The sequence below is a fragment of the Mustela putorius genome, unplaced genomic scaffold (assembly GCF_011764305.1).
Source record: "Mustela putorius furo isolate JIRA1106 unplaced genomic scaffold, ASM1176430v1.1 tig00003858_pilon_pilon_pilon, whole genome shotgun sequence".
NCBI classification, from domain to species: domain Eukaryota; kingdom Metazoa; phylum Chordata; class Mammalia; order Carnivora; family Mustelidae; genus Mustela; species Mustela putorius.
Genome location: NW_025422010.1, coordinates 3,480,329 through 3,494,520, shown reverse-complemented (window position 1 = coordinate 3,494,520; position 14,192 = coordinate 3,480,329). Strand labels below are relative to the sequence as shown.

The 14,192-nt window shown below is 59.6% G+C and overlaps 1 protein-coding gene across 3 annotated transcripts; it reads right to left on the bottom strand.

Annotated features, from left to right (window-relative positions):
- Positions 1-170: 170 nt before the first annotated feature.
- On the bottom strand, positions 171-13,962 carry AIFM3 (apoptosis inducing factor mitochondria associated 3). Of its 3 annotated transcripts, none has more exons than XM_045065275.1 (20): positions 13,848-13,962; positions 6,861-7,074; positions 6,507-6,616; positions 6,214-6,323; positions 6,074-6,118; positions 5,750-5,846; positions 5,562-5,674; positions 5,214-5,300; positions 4,718-4,809; positions 4,476-4,606; positions 4,266-4,381; positions 4,092-4,163; positions 3,943-4,006; positions 3,301-3,377; positions 3,083-3,200; positions 2,455-2,553; positions 2,097-2,172; positions 1,459-1,563; positions 787-807; positions 171-559 (listed from the first exon to the last, which is right to left on the bottom strand). In XM_045065275.1, the coding sequence occupies exons 3-20, from the start codon at positions 6,613-6,615 to the stop codon at positions 520-522; spliced, it is 1,572 nt and encodes a 523-aa protein (XP_044921210.1). In that variant the 5' UTR covers position 6,616; positions 6,861-7,074; positions 13,848-13,962; the 3' UTR covers positions 171-519. The 3 variants fall into 3 exon arrangements, with proteins under 3 accessions (XP_044921210.1, XP_004742617.1, XP_004742619.1); XM_004742560.3 differs by lacking the exon at positions 13,848-13,962 and adding an exon at positions 11,199-11,345; XM_004742562.3 differs by lacking the exons at positions 787-807; positions 13,848-13,962 and adding an exon at positions 11,199-11,345.
- Between the last annotated feature and the right edge of the window lie 230 nt (positions 13,963-14,192).

Genomic DNA, 14,192 nt, shown 5'->3' with positions numbered 1-14,192 from the left:
TTCTTTCAAAATCCAGATTCAAGACTCTGGTTGGAGAAGCTTTCCCCCCAAGCTTTCTACCCCAGGGGCAGAATCAATCGCTACCTCCCCTGAGTGCTCATAGGCCAAACTCATGTCTTACTGAGCATCGTGTGGTTGTGCTTTCTCCCTCATGAAAATCTGCCCAGTTACAATGGAAGTCACACAGATCTGCAAATGTGTGCGTTTTAATTTTAAGAGAATATCTAATATTTTTCAGGGTCCTGCAGGGGACCAGTCTCAAGAGAGGGAGAAGAGGATAGGCCTGTCCTGCCTCCATTGCCAGCCCTCAGTGGCAGCTGAGGCCTTGGGGGGTAAGCATCTCCTGGAGGAAGCAGGAAGCCTCACTGGAGGTGAGCCAGGCAATCGAAGGCAAGCACTGGGAAGGCTCAGGTTCTGCCCTGGGAGATCCTGGGAAATTGGAGGTTGGCACCTGCCCCCAGGGCTTGGCCTCTGTCCCTGGTGCCCAAGCGTGCCTGCCCAAGTCTGCTGCATGCGAGCTCAGGATCCTTTCCCTGTGAGCCAGGACATGTCGCCGGTCCTGCAGGAATGAGGGGAGGAGGAGTCAGGGTAGAAGACAGCAGGTTACCCACTTGGCACCATGAACAGGTGATCCCTGAGGACAGCAGGGGACCTGCTTTGTGCCAGGCCCCAGTGCCCAGGAGAAATGGGTACTTAGGCAGAGAGGGGAAGTCCATGGGGTACAGGCTCTGGGCTGAGGTGGGAAAGGCTCAGAATGGTCAACAGGAGGGACAGAGGACCACGTACTTGCTGTGCAGCACAAACAGCCTTTTCGAAGGCAAGGGAGAGAGAGAGAGAGAGAGAAGGCCAGGGAGAGGGAGAGAGTATGTCATTCATCATGTTCCCTCTTGGTTCTCTATTGTTTCCATCCCGAGGCCTACTCCTGTTCCGTGACCTCCAGGCTTTCCCCAGTCCCTGGACAGGGGGAGGGGGGCCTCTCTGTAGGCGCTTTGAGCCTACAGGGTGACTCCCATTGCCACCCTCCTGGGGTGAGGGTAATGGCTGACATCCAGTGTCTCCCAGACACCAAACAACCACCCAACATCACTAGCTGCCCCCCCCCACTCCTAGCTTCTGCCAGTCTCAATATAACCAAATCCAGTTGGGTGTCCCAGGCCCGATGACTGCCCAAAGAGTGGATTTGACCAAGGGCTTTGATCCCCTCCCCATAGCACTGGCTCTGCCCTGGGACACGGCCTCTTTCCCTCCCTCTATCACCCCAAGAACACAAATAACCAGCCCATTCGTAAACTACCACCCTTGTCCCACACCACCCCATAGACCTGATGCCCCGTAGACCGATGTGGACCAAGAACAGGGGAAGGGGTCTGTAGGGCTACAGGAGTGGATGGCTACCAAGGGCCAGTCCCTTGGGGAACCTCTCCCTCCCCCCACCAAACCTCTGAAGCCCACACTCACTCCACCTCCCGCTTTCGGATGGCGCGGCCGGAGGCTAGCACCTCAGCTACCTTGGACACGATGGGATCGTAATTCATGCTGGCCACAGCAATCACCTCATCGCCTCTGCAGGGACAGAGTAACTGAGCCTGAGGACTGCCCAGAAATAACCTTCCTTCTTGGAGACCTTCAGGTACTCCTCTTCAGCTGGGGCCCAGGGAGGGATCTTATGCAGGGTAACAGGACCGTCCTGAGCACCCAGCCCTCCTTGCTTTGCTTGGCTTGACGTGGGCTTGGAGATCCTGTCAAAGGCCCATGGAGGCTCTAGCCTTCCTCCTCAGTGGAGTTCAGGGCTGAGCACTTGTCCTGGAATCACCACTCTCTACTCGTGTGACTCTCCTCAGTGTAAAAGTGGGAGTCCACAACCCCTACTCAAAGAGCTGTTCTGAAAATAAAATGTCCTGCCTCAAGACGTGGCTGCTGGACTTAATACTACCCGGGCTCCTCACTTGGCCTTGGAGGGTCTCCTGCCTAGCTGCCTCCTCTGTCCACCTTTCAGGTAGGTCCCTCCACTGGAGCAGAGCTCCTCTGGGATGGGCTCCCCCTTCCCGACCTTCCCGACCGCTGCTTCAGGCCGCCTTCCACCCCGTTGCTCTCACTTGGTGTAAAAAGCCACGAACTTAAGCTCTTCCAGATCCCCCTGGATGATGACGTCGTCGAAGCCTTCTCCGTACCCTGTGGGCCGAACAGGAGGGGATGGGACTCCCCCAGGTCAGCGCCCAGTACCTTCCTAAGTCCTCCCTGGAGCCCCCCACCGTGCCCAGCTCCTTTGTCCTTGTAGGTGGTCCTCAGTGCCGCCCCCATCCAGTTTTCGCTCTTCTTACGGCGGAAGAAGTGTGCTCACGCCCCTAGGATGCTCACAGCCACGTCCTAACCCCCAGGCTCCGCCCCCGCACACACCTTAGCCACACCCCTAAATGCCCTTGGCCCCGCCCCTGCCCGGCGCCCCTCCGTTACCAGCGTAGCGCAGACTCTTGCCAAACATGGCTGTCCACAGGTAGGGTACGGTGCTGATCTCCGCCTCCTGCGCCAGCATGTTCTGCGCGGCCACCCGCCCTGTAGGACCCAGGGTCGTGAGAGCCCCGACCCTAGCCCTCACCACCCCTACACTGCATGCCCGGGCTCTCGGAGGACCTCTGACATGTGGGGCTACTCCCCTTCTCTTACTCCTCACCTCCCCAGAGGTCAAGTAATGCATCATTGCTCAGCCCACTGCCCACCCCCCCGGTTGCAGCTGATCGGTGCAGAGGGGACACCTGGCTCAAAGCCAGTCACTCAGATCGCTTCTCTAGAGAATTTGAACCAAGTGCTCCAGACCTGGAAGGTCTGCTTCCTGGGGTTGGGGGATTGCCCACCATTTCTGATGCACACACAATGAAACAGACACACCTGGTATGAAGAGGATATCTATGGATGGCCACAGGGCTTGCTGTGTCAACTGGCTGCTCAGACAGGTCACCCCCGAGCCTTGAAAGGGTAACCCAGAGACCAGGACCCAAGGCCAACAACTGGGGGGTGGGCCTGGGGGAGGCTGAGCCCCTGGGACAGCCTCCCACCCCTCATCCTGCCATGGGGCGGGTCATACCCTGGGCGTGAGCCATCTGCCAGTGTGGGATATTCACTTTCCGGTTGTTCCTCCAGGCCAGGGGGAAAGTGACAGCATCGCCAGCGGCAAACACACCTGGGACGTTGGTCTGCATCATCTGTGGGGAGTGGGCCGGGGTTCTATGTGTGGGACAGGGACCTTGGCCTGATCCTGCCACCACCCCCACTGAGCACCCTGCCCACCCCGCCCGGCCCCACCTTGTTGACAGGAATGAAGCCTCGGGAATCCAGATTGACGCTGCTCTGCCTCAGGAAGCCTGTGGCGGGCACGGCGCCTGACAGGACAGGGCCACCAGTGTTCATTCCCCAGTCCCTCCCTTCTCCCGCCTCATTTGTCCGCCATGACCCATACCCTCCCTCACCAAAATCCAGCCCCAGACCAATAGTCCAAGGAGCAGCCCACCTAGTGGCTTTCATGCATCCTGTCCCCTCTGGATGGACCCCCCCCCACCACCACCAGACTGCCCTGGCTCTCACTTCCTCTGAGAGACTCCAGGAAGCTCCCCCATCCCATCCCCCCATGGTTGGCATGGTGTATCTCCCAGCTCTGTCCCTCCCCAGGCTGGCACCTGGAGGGCAGCAGGGCCCAGGTAGAGAGTTGTTTGGGTCCTGCAGACCATGTGGGGCAGGCCATGGAAGTATCTGTGGGCAGTGGTCACTGGGCGTGTCCTCCACACCAAACCCTGGCTATGAGCGATGTCCACACCCCCCACCACAGCCCTGCGAAGTGGCCCTTTTGTGGATATGGAGACCGAGGCTCAGGGAGGGGAAGGGACAGGCCCAGGGTCACTCTGGAGCACGTGCAGGTGCTTGCTGGTGCCTGCCCGCCCGCCCACTCACCGATGCCCACAACACAGACGTCAGCCCGCACAACCTTGCTGCTCTTCAGCACGACCTCCTTCAGCTGTGGGGAGGAGGCGGGTGAGCAGGGCGGCCCAGCTCCTGGGAAAGGGTGAGTACGGAACAGGGGAGCAGGAAGAAGGGCTCACCTTTCCCTCCTGGGCCCGCAGCTCTGACACCTCCGTCTGCATGTAGAACTTGACCCGGTTGTTCTCAAACATCTGTCAGGGCAGGTGGGCAAGGCCATGAATGAAAACATGGCAGGGCTGGTCATGTGCCTGGGGTTCCAAGGGGTTGGGTGCTGGGGGCCGGGGTGCACTCACCTTCATGAGGGCGCGACCAACACGTTCCCCCAAAAATCTCCTGAAGGGTGTCTCCTCCAGCTCCACCACAGACACCGAGTGGGCTTTTTCGGTCAGATAGGCAGCCACTTCCATCCCTGGGGCCAGGGTGGTGGATGGCAGGCTGGTACCCTGTGCCTCCCTGGGACCAGCTGTCACAGACCATCGCCCCCACCAGCCCTGGCTGCTCACCCAGGAAGCCAGCTCCCACGACCACCGCGTTGCGGCCCCGGGCCAGCCTCACCACACGATTGGCATCTTCAGGCGTCCGGATGGTGAACACGTTCTCTACCTCTTTGCCTTTGCAGCTCAGTGTCTTAGGGCTGAGTCGTAGCCAGCATCAGTGAGGGGCTCCCGGCACCCCAAGCCCTCCCATCCCGGCTGGTGCCCTGCCAAGCATCCGGGGTGGGGGACAAGGGGAGACACCTTCCCACCTGCTCCCTGGCGCAAGCAGCAGCTTGCTGTACTCCAGCTTGAAGCCATCCTTGAACACAACCTTCTTGTTTCTCACATCCACTGTGACCACCTGCAACCCACGTCGGGCAGAAGGTGGGCCTGGGCGTGGACTTGAACCAGGCTGCCCCTCCGAGCCCCTGCCAGACCCTCTCAACTGGAATGTTCCACCGGGGCCATTCCTGACACCTGGGTTGTCCTTCCTCCTGGCTTTTCCCCTTTACATTTCAGACACCACCTTCCTCTCAGAGCCATTCTTACGCTCTCCCATTCCAACCCTAAGCAGATCTCTGCATGTGCCCCTAAGCCTACCGGGAAGGAGATTCAGGGCTGTTTTCCAGGCCTGGAGTGCGCCAGGGTGCCTGGACAGCAGGGCCAAGAGGGCAGGACACACTCCCCCCACAAGCTTCCAGGGGCCCTCATGGCCTCACGTCATTGGTGGTTCCCACTAAGCCTTCCCTAGCCTTGGCCCCATACCTGGGCCTCAGTGAGCACCTCGATACCATAGGCTCGGAAAAACTCCTTGGGCCTCAGGGCCAGCTGCTCCGGCTGGGCGTCCAGGGACTGCAGGAGATAGCTATCTTGAGATAAAGCCAGGTGGCCATTGTTCCATTTTACAACAGAGGACCCAAGGCCTGGGGAGGGTGGCACTGGGCCCCATTCACAAAGGGGCTGTGGATAGAATTCAACAAACCCGCATCTTTTTGGAGGTACCACAGATAGGACTGTTGTGAGCAGAGAAATGCCAGACGCCCAATGGGCACTGAGAGGGCCTGACTGTGCCCAGGGGGCTGGGGGCTGGGCCCTTCCTGGGCCTCCTCCCACCTTGCTGAGCTTAGGTCGGTCATAGGGGAGGTGCCGGTCCAGGGTGCACAAGACGATCCTGTCCGAGAACCCCTCTTGCCGCAGGGTCTCTGCACACACTAAGCCAGCTGCACCTGAGGGGAGGGTGCTGTGTGTCAGGGACCCCCCCTTCCCCCCCTACCCCCACCCCTCATAACCCCACCACCAACCTGCGCCTACAATGAGCACGTTGGTGCTGCTGCTGTGGCCAGCACTCGTAGAGATACACTTGGCCATCATCTTAGTTCTTCGCTGGAGCTGCAAGGCCTAGGGATAGCCGGAGAGCAGAAGGCAGCTGGGAGCTGGAGTTGTGGACATCCTCCTTGTGCCATCATCCCAGCAGGCCAGGTCCTGTGGCTGCAGTCCAGCCTCATCCCCACCAGGTAGCCTTTTACTCTGTTCCCCAGCCACAGGGCCTTTTCACATGCTAATGCCTGGGTCAAGATGCTATCCTCACTTCTCCCTTTTGCCTGAGCCCCAAGCCACACCCTCACCTGCTTGCTGGCCCGGACGTACACCTTCTCCTTCTCAATCTTCACCTGCAAGGGCTGTGTTGCTCAGGACCAGGTTTTCGGGTGCTCCAACCCCTGCCCTGCACTCCCAGGCTCCCACCCCACCGCCCAACTAGCCCCACCTGGAATTTGTGCAGACTGTCTAGGCCAGGGAAGTCCTCCAGGTCACCAGTGCTGATGTTGAAGCAGGCACCATGCCAAGGGCAGCGCACCCGGCCACGGGACAGCACGCCTGGGGGAGGGAGGTGCCAGGTTGGGGCCACCAGCAATAGTCCCTCTCCCCTGTGTCCCAGCAGCTGCTGGCTCTTCCCCACAGCCCAGGCGACCCCACTGATAGATGAGACCCTGAGGGTCCAAGGAGGACCTGAGCACCCTTCAGGGAGGTCCCGCTCCACCACCTGTGTGGACAGCTCACCTTTCACCAGGGGTGCGCCATAATGTGGACACTTGTGGCCCAGAGCGTGGAACTCCCCGTTGTCCTTCACCAGCAGCACCTTCCCCCAGCCCAGCTCCACTTCCCGCATCCTGGGGAGGGGCTGCGCTCAGACCACAGGCTACACACCAGGCCCCACTTAGGGTGGGCACCTCTTCCCAGAGTCCAACTTTCTGGGGAGCAGGCCCAGACCAGGAGAGGCCATGATGGTGGGAGCTGGTGCGGACGCCTGTGAAGGCCCCTTCCAGGCCCCCCGGCCCACCCCTTCCATGGCCTGCATCTTGCCTTCCCATCTTGGGCCCCTGGGAGCCCCCGCCCCCCAGGCCCAGCACCCACTGGCCATTCTCGAGGTCCTTGACATGGCAGACAGCGGCCTCCACACAGTCCTGAGGGCCGGGATAGGGGTGAGGGGCGGTCAGGCGCTCCTCAGCGTGGAAGTGGCGGGCTGTGCCATTGCCCTGGTAGGCCCGGGGGCTGCCCTTCCCGCTGGCTGACAGCTCCTCCTTGCCTCGCTCCTTCTCCGGCAGCACCACCTCGATCTTGAGCTCCACTGTGGGTGGGCAGGGCAGCACAATGAGCCCCCAGCCTGGCCCACTCCCTCCCCCACCCCACCAGCTCCAGGGCTGGCTCCTTTGAGTGAGTTTCCTCCCATGCCTCCACCTTTCCAGAAAGCTCCCTGCACCAGCTTCAGAGAGCCTTAAAACAGGTGAGAAGGAGAACAGAGACAGAAGGAGGGTAAGCTGGGTTGTCTTGAGTTCATCTCTGCATGTTTTCTTTTTCAGTAACAAATGAGGTGGGGGGGGCACGAGGGGGCTCCTTTGACCCTGACATTGCCTTTTGTCCAAGAATCTATGTGGGAGGAAAGAACCCTGGTGCCCTGAGCCCTGCTCAGACTCCAAACGCGTGGTCCCGGATGGCGGGGGACATCCCTAAAGGGTCAGGTCACGTGTACAGTCAGACCCAATGAGAGCAGGATGTCCAAATCTGGGTGCGGCTCATTTCCTGGCCAGTGAATCTGGGTGATGGCAAACAGAAGGTCTGTTGGTCTGTTTGCAACTTTCCCATAGGTTTGAGAGGTTATTTTTTTTTAATTAAAAAAAAATGTACACAATTTATTTTCAACCTCTTAAAATAGTTATGCTCACCAATGTAGGAACCCATCATTTGCCAAGCCCTGGGTTTTCCATGTTTTCATGGGCAGGGGTCTGGGGTCTTGGGTGTGAACCCCACCCAAAAAGGGTAGGTGCAGGGGCGCCTGGGTGGCTCAGTGGGTTAAAGCCTCTGCCTTCGGCTCAGGTCATGATCCCAGGGTCCTGGGATCAAGCCCCGCATCGGGCTCTCTGCGTGGCAGGGAGCCTGCTTCCCTTCCTCTCTCTCTGCCTGCCTTTCTGCCTACTTGTGATATCTGTCAAATGAATAAATAAAATCTTTAAAAAAAAAAAAAAAACGGTAGGTGCAGAGGGTGCGCAGGGCCCACCTCTCGAAGCTTCCACGCAGAAGACCCTTCCCCAGAGTGCCTATGGGACCCGTTCTAGCAGGCAGTTAGCTGGTTTTCAGTCTTTATATTTCTTTGCATTTTCTAAATTCCCTACAATGTGCCTGGGGTGTTTTTCTAATTAGAAGGGAACAATAAACAGAATTTTTAGCAGCGATAATCCGGCCTCCTGGGCCGAGTGATGGAAGCTAAGCCCTTGGCCCAGCATGGGACCAGGAGGAAGCAGGAGGGGCTTCTACCAACTCCCAAGGCACCAGAGCCTCCAGGCCTCTCCCCATTTTACCTCTCGTCCCCTCCACCGCAGACCTGGCACTCCAGAAACAGAGAACACAGAGTCGCGCCTCTGGGCCTTCTGCCTATGCAATTCCCTTGGCCTGGGTTGTCATCTTTCCCGGCCCTGGCTCACCCCTACCCATCCACCTGGACAGTTCAGCTGCTGCGTCCTCCGGCTGCCCATTCCTCATCTCACGCTGTGCTAATCTCCCACCCTGGCCTGGCCCAGAGCCGGGGAAGGCAGGCCCACACCCCTTATCCTTGAGTCCCAGCTCTTAGCCTGGCCCAGGCACAGCAGGGGGCAGGGGTGAAGGTCTGCTCCTTGATTCCAACTGCGCAGGAAGGGCCCTAGAGCCCACCACCATGCTGAAGCTGTGGGGTCAGGTGGTAGGGGAGAGGGAGATTGAGGGTGGGGTGGGTTCTTTGCCTCCACTTTCCATACTTTATGTAATGGTGTTAGAATGTTTTGAAAAGAATTAAAAAGGAAAATACTCCCAACTCAGCTGACACCAGCTATGTGAACTGTAGAGAGGAAGCTCACAGAACAGCCTGGCAGGGGCCCAGATAACAGCCAAGCCAGATTGTTTGTATCCTCCACGTCCTTCCAGAAGGCTCCAAGGGGCTTGCCAATGCAGTCTAACGGGAATCCATTAAGTCAGAGGCAGTAGTGGAATGGTGGATGAAGAAGGGGGTCTCTGCCCACCCACAGAGCCAGATCAACCCTAGCCTCATGATTCCCGGGAGCCCATGTGACCATGCACCCTTGCCTTACCCCTGTGGACCTCAGATGCCTTCATTATAAAACAGAGAGAACAGTGCCTACCTCCTTGGTGGTAGGGAATGCTGAAGGATTTAATATATGTAACTCAGACTAGAAACTCAACAGATAAAGTTGGGGAATAGCATTGTATTGTTAGCTCTGAGCCTCCTGGCAGCCATGGCACAAAGGGAAAGCCTTTAAGTGGCACTTGTGGCCCCAGAAGAGGCAAACGACTAGATGCTAAGAGAGCTGTGCTTCTTCCTAGTTCTGAGCTTGGCAAGGGTCTGGCCCAGAACACTTCTTATCATGGACCCAGAGCCAATGGAACATGGGGAATATAGAGCGAGCTCAGGAAATGTGTGCTGATGTGGTCCAACCCAGAGTCAAGCAAGATGGTAGGTAGAGTTTGCACAAAGACCTTTGGTTTGCTCTGGTCTCCCTGTAGACCCTCTTGACCCCAGCTGAACTTTTATGGCCCAAATGCTCCCATTCACACATGCTGACATTCTCTGAACCTCACCCTTGACCTGCCCAGTGTAGGTGCCTAGGGGTCTAAGCTCCAACCTAATAGCCATAGCCCCACAGGGGAGTCCTATAAGCAGGGAGCCTACCTCCAAAAAGAGGAGTAATAATGTTCTACACATACCCCTTCCTGTGCGCCAGGCCCTGTGCTAAGCAAGACAGTGTGCATGGGGCAGGACAGGGGAGGGGGCAAAATTGCCCCCTCTTAGCCCCACTTATACATGAGAACGCAGAGGCTCAGAGAGGTGAAGTCACCTGCCCAAGGCTACACAGCCAGAAAGCGGCAGGGCTGGATTTGGGCTCAAGAACATGTTCTCACCACTGCCTCTGGGACAGTGAGATCTGTCAGCTCCTGACCTGGGAGCTGGGGGCCAGGGGTCTCAGGCAGGCCAGCCTGCTGAAGTCCTTTAAAGGAAGCTGCAGGTGGCATCCTCTGCTCTTGGCCTCCTGCCAGACCAGCTAGCATTTTCCTGCCCACTTCTGATGGGGGGGAAGGCTGAGGTCAAGACAATGGCCATTATTCACCCAAGTCATACATGGAGCCAGGAAGGGTGTCAGGATTGGGCCCAGAACTGGGTACCCACAGGATGGGCATGGGGGGAGGGATAGGTGGTCCCTGGGACAGGTACGGGGGGCGGGAGACGTCCCTTCTGCCTGGCAGGGCATTAAAGGTCTCCTCTTGCCCCCAAGTTCTCCCTCAGACCCAGGAAAAGGAGAAAAGTCTCATGTGTTCCAAGGTAATGGAGCCGATGGGTATCAGGTATAAGGGGAGCTGGCCAGGGAAGGGTGGCCTGGGTGGCAGGTGGGCGGGGCACTGACTGGGCACGAGAGAGAGAGAGAGAGAGAGAGAGAGAGAGAGACAGACAGACACCTCTCTGGGCCTCCATGTCTTCACCTGTGACAGGCCTCCATTCTTTTGCCTTCCTGAGTGTTGTGAAGAGAGAGAGGGAAAATGGGGGCTGGAGAGAGCCCAACAGGCAGAAGTCTCCGTGGAGAGCACATCCAGGCCTCCCTTAGCACCGGGGAAGCCCCCACCTCAGGCCGGAGCCCCTCTGGCCAAGCAGGGTAGGATTTCCTGCACAAATGGGGCAACTCAGTTCAAGGTCACACAGGGCATCAGAAGAGGGCTGTGATCTGTCCACCCCACCCTCATGGCAACTTTGATGGGTCAGGCTTATTTTGTAGAGAGGGAATTGAGGCTCAGAGAGGTAACGTGCATGCCCTGGGTCACACAGCAGCTAAGGGTGTCCTTGGAGTCCCTCTACCCCAGCCCTAAGGGGAAGGCCCCCCTGCCCTATCCTGGAGCAGGAGGAACCCTAAATTCTACTTTCTGAGAGAGGTTCAGCTGCTATTTCCCCCAGAAGCACCCAAAGCCCCAGATAAATAAGGGGACCCATTGGAGGGGGGCCAAGAGAAGGCTCCAGGCCCCCCACCCCCTCCTGCCTACAGGGAATTAACATTCTGAGCAGCCGGCCGCCCAGCCTGACCTACTTCGGAGGCAGAGGGGGGAGGGGGAGGAGGAAGGTGGCTGGAGGAGGGAAGGAGGGAGGGAGAGGGGAGGGGAGAGGGAGGGGGGAGGGTGGGGAGAGGGATCGGGAGGATGAGGCAAGAAGAGAGGAGGTACCTGGCTTGGGTTTGGAGAAGCACCCACCCATGGCGAATGGCCCACAGCTGATGGGGGGGGCAGGTACACAGATGGTGGGCTGTGGGAGGCCTAGGGTGCCCCCGGAGGTGGGGCTGGACTCCCCATGGCCCTTAGAGATGCTGGAGCTGGGCCGGAGCTGCCTCCAGGACCTGCAGGGGAGACAAGGGGCATCTGTAGGGACCAGGGCTTTGATGGGGGTTGTGGAGAGAGACGCAGAGAGATAGAGATAGATGGGGGCAGCGGGGGTGGGGGGGCGCTTCGGGAAGACGCGCACATTTGAGTTGGGATCCACTGCCTATGGGGACCCTGGAAGTCACCTCCCCTTTGAGGCCCTCCAGCCTCCCTACTCTCACTCTCCCCTCCCATTTTTGCCTGTGGGCTGTGCTTACTGCCTAGGGGGCCCTCTGCACTGATCTCAGCCTTTTTGGTCCAGCCCCACAGCTGCCTTGTCTGATAAAACCTGATTTCTGTAGCCCACTGGAAAGCCAGCAGCCTGGGAGCCCCCACCATGCCTGGGGTCCAAACCCAGGTCCTCTCAGGCAGATCAAAGCCCTCCTGATTCTGTAGTTTCTCCTTCCTACAACGGGGATGACATTTAGTTCTCCTGGGCCCTGGCCCCCACTCTGGCTGGCAGTTCCTGGATACCCACCTCCCCCAGGCAACCCCTGGTTCTTCCTCCCGGCCCAGCAGTGGATGGAGGCTTTCCAGCCCTGGAAGGCAGGGCAAAGGGGGCAGGGGTCCAAGAGGTGGCCCAGCCTCCAGCCTCTACCCCTCCTCCCAGGGTGAGTGAAGCCAGGAGACACTGGAGGGTGTGGGTGGGTGGGGGTTGGGCTGGGCCAGTCCACTGGTCCCCAGGGAAACCCAGCTCCATGGTGAACAGAAGTAGGCGGCTGGCCCAGGTCTGATGAGGTTGGGGGAAAGGGAGCCCAGGCACACAGCCCATGCCCAGCAGCCATGAGCTCCCACCCTGTACACAGGCCCCCCACTTCGCAAATGCTCTCCAGGCCTATGGTGCTGAGATGACATCCAACAGCAGTTGGAGAAACTGAGAGGCCAAGGGCTTGCCAAGGTCAAGCAGCAGAAAGGGGCATCCAGGTGACCTCCCACCTCCCCCCTGCCTTGGTTAGTTTCAAGATGGGCAGGGACCCAGGAAGCCCCCATATCTCCCTGCAAGCCACAGGATTGGGCGAGAGGTCACCAGATCAGAGTCCTCAAGGCCACAGGGTCAGCCTCCTGGAAGATTCGGCTTATAGACCGGACTTTGGAAGCCCTGGGACAAAGGTGTAGCAGCCCTGTTTATAAATGATCTCCCCCCAGTCCATTCCACAAGAACTTCCCCCTTGTTTCCCTGGAAGTTCTTCCTGAAGTCTAACTTGAGGTGGGGCTGAGGCCTACTTGGTCTTGCCCAGATCCTAGCAAAGGCTTTGAGTGGGTGCCTGAGAGCAAGGGGGCCAAGGAGGAAAAGTTGGGAAGGGCCATCTACGGCCTGGCATCTGATCTTACCAGCCCTAGAGGCGCGCACTTACAGTTCGGGAGATGGTGGCAGCCAAAGGTCACTGGCCACATGGGGCATACTGGTACTTGGTCCCCCACTCATCACCAAGGCAGATCAGTAAGACTGAGCTACCACCTGCCCTGCCTGGCCCCTCCCTGGGCACAAGGGGCCCTCCCCAGTTCCTGGCTTCTCCTCGGGCTCAGCCCGGTCCACCTCCTTCCTGCCTGGCCTCAGGTTTCACCTGCTGGGCTACAGATGTCTGAGAAGGTGGGCCCTCCACTTGCTGTTCAGTCCCTGTCTGGGCGGTTTCTCCCTCCCTGGGGTGCCTGGGGGTCCTAGACCCTCCAGAGCCTTGGGCCTGGAAAGAGATTTGCTGGGGATCGAACCTTCTCCAGGCCTACTGTGTGCAGGCAGGCTGGGAGCCCTGCTACCTCAAAGGCAAAGGTTCTTGCTTGTGGAGCAGCAGGAGGCATCCCCAAGATTTTGTGGAGTGCTGCCCCTTTCCCACAAATTAACCCAGTGCTGAAAAGTTCTAACTTTCCCACCAGGAGCATGTGTCCTCACTCACCAGGACACGGTCCCCCTAGGCCAGTGCAGGCTGGGCAGAAAAGGGAGCGGGGTGGGGGGGTGCTGTTCACTTGGGACCCTCAGTGGCTTTCAGCCTTCTTCAGGATAGCAATCAAGTTAGAGGGGTGCCGGCCCTCACCTGCTCCGCGGCAGGGCCCGGCCGCAAGCCTCCCGCGAACTCTCCCTGCTTTTGCACGTGCAGTCCCCTCTATCTGGGAAGACCTTTCTAGCCGCCTTCCAGCCGTCCAGATGTCCTCACCACACCGGGCGGGGAGGGGGGGCGGAAGGGGGACAGGCACACAGTGGGACGCCGAGGGTAGTGGGGAAGGGCCCCGGGCCGGGTAGGGGGGGAGAAGGAATAGAGGCGCTTCGGCCCCAGCTTCTCTCTCTCCCTCTCCCGCTGTCTGCCCCAGCCCCCACCGCGCCGGCCCAGGGTCCGAGACCTGCGAGCGCGCCCGCTGGCCCCGGGGGCGGAGGCAGCGGGGCTGGGACCCGGCAGCAGAGCCTGCGTGGCGGGGTCGGGGTCCGGGGTCCTGGGGGCTGGGGTCCCTGGGGCGGGAGCTCACCTGGGCTCGGCGTGGGCCTCCGCTGTGGAACCGCTCGGGGCCGCGGCCGCGGGGGGGTGGGGTGGAGCGGGCGGGGGCGGGGCCGGCGCTGCGGCGACACTGCGGCCGGGGAGCCCGCGGCGCCCAGCACCGCCCCGCCGGGTCCCTGCTGGTAGAAGGGGGTCGGTCCCGGGTCAGGGACCGGGCCGGTGGCCTCGGAATCCACATGCGGTTCGTGGGGTGTGGGGAGGTATTGGGTGGTCCTTCTGGCCGTGGACGGCCCCAGCGGGGTCTGGGTTCCCGGGGATTCTCTGGACCCTAGAGGTGTGGCCAAGTTGGGCTGCGCACCGGGTCTGATTCTTGTTT

Excerpts from the sequence above, each read along its gene's own strand:
- AIFM3 (XM_004742560.3), bottom strand. The coding sequence starts at position 11,229 with ATGGGTGGGTGCTTCTCCAAACCCAAGCCAG. Across the intron at positions 3,378-3,942 it reads CGTCTGTGTTGTGGGCATCG|GCGCCGTGCCCGCCACAGGC; the intron begins GTGAGTGGGCGG and ends CTGTCCTGTCAG. Across the intron at positions 3,201-3,300 it reads GCTTCATTCCTGTCAACAAG|ATGATGCAGACCAACGTCCC; the intron begins GTGGGGCCGGGC and ends CACTCCCCACAG.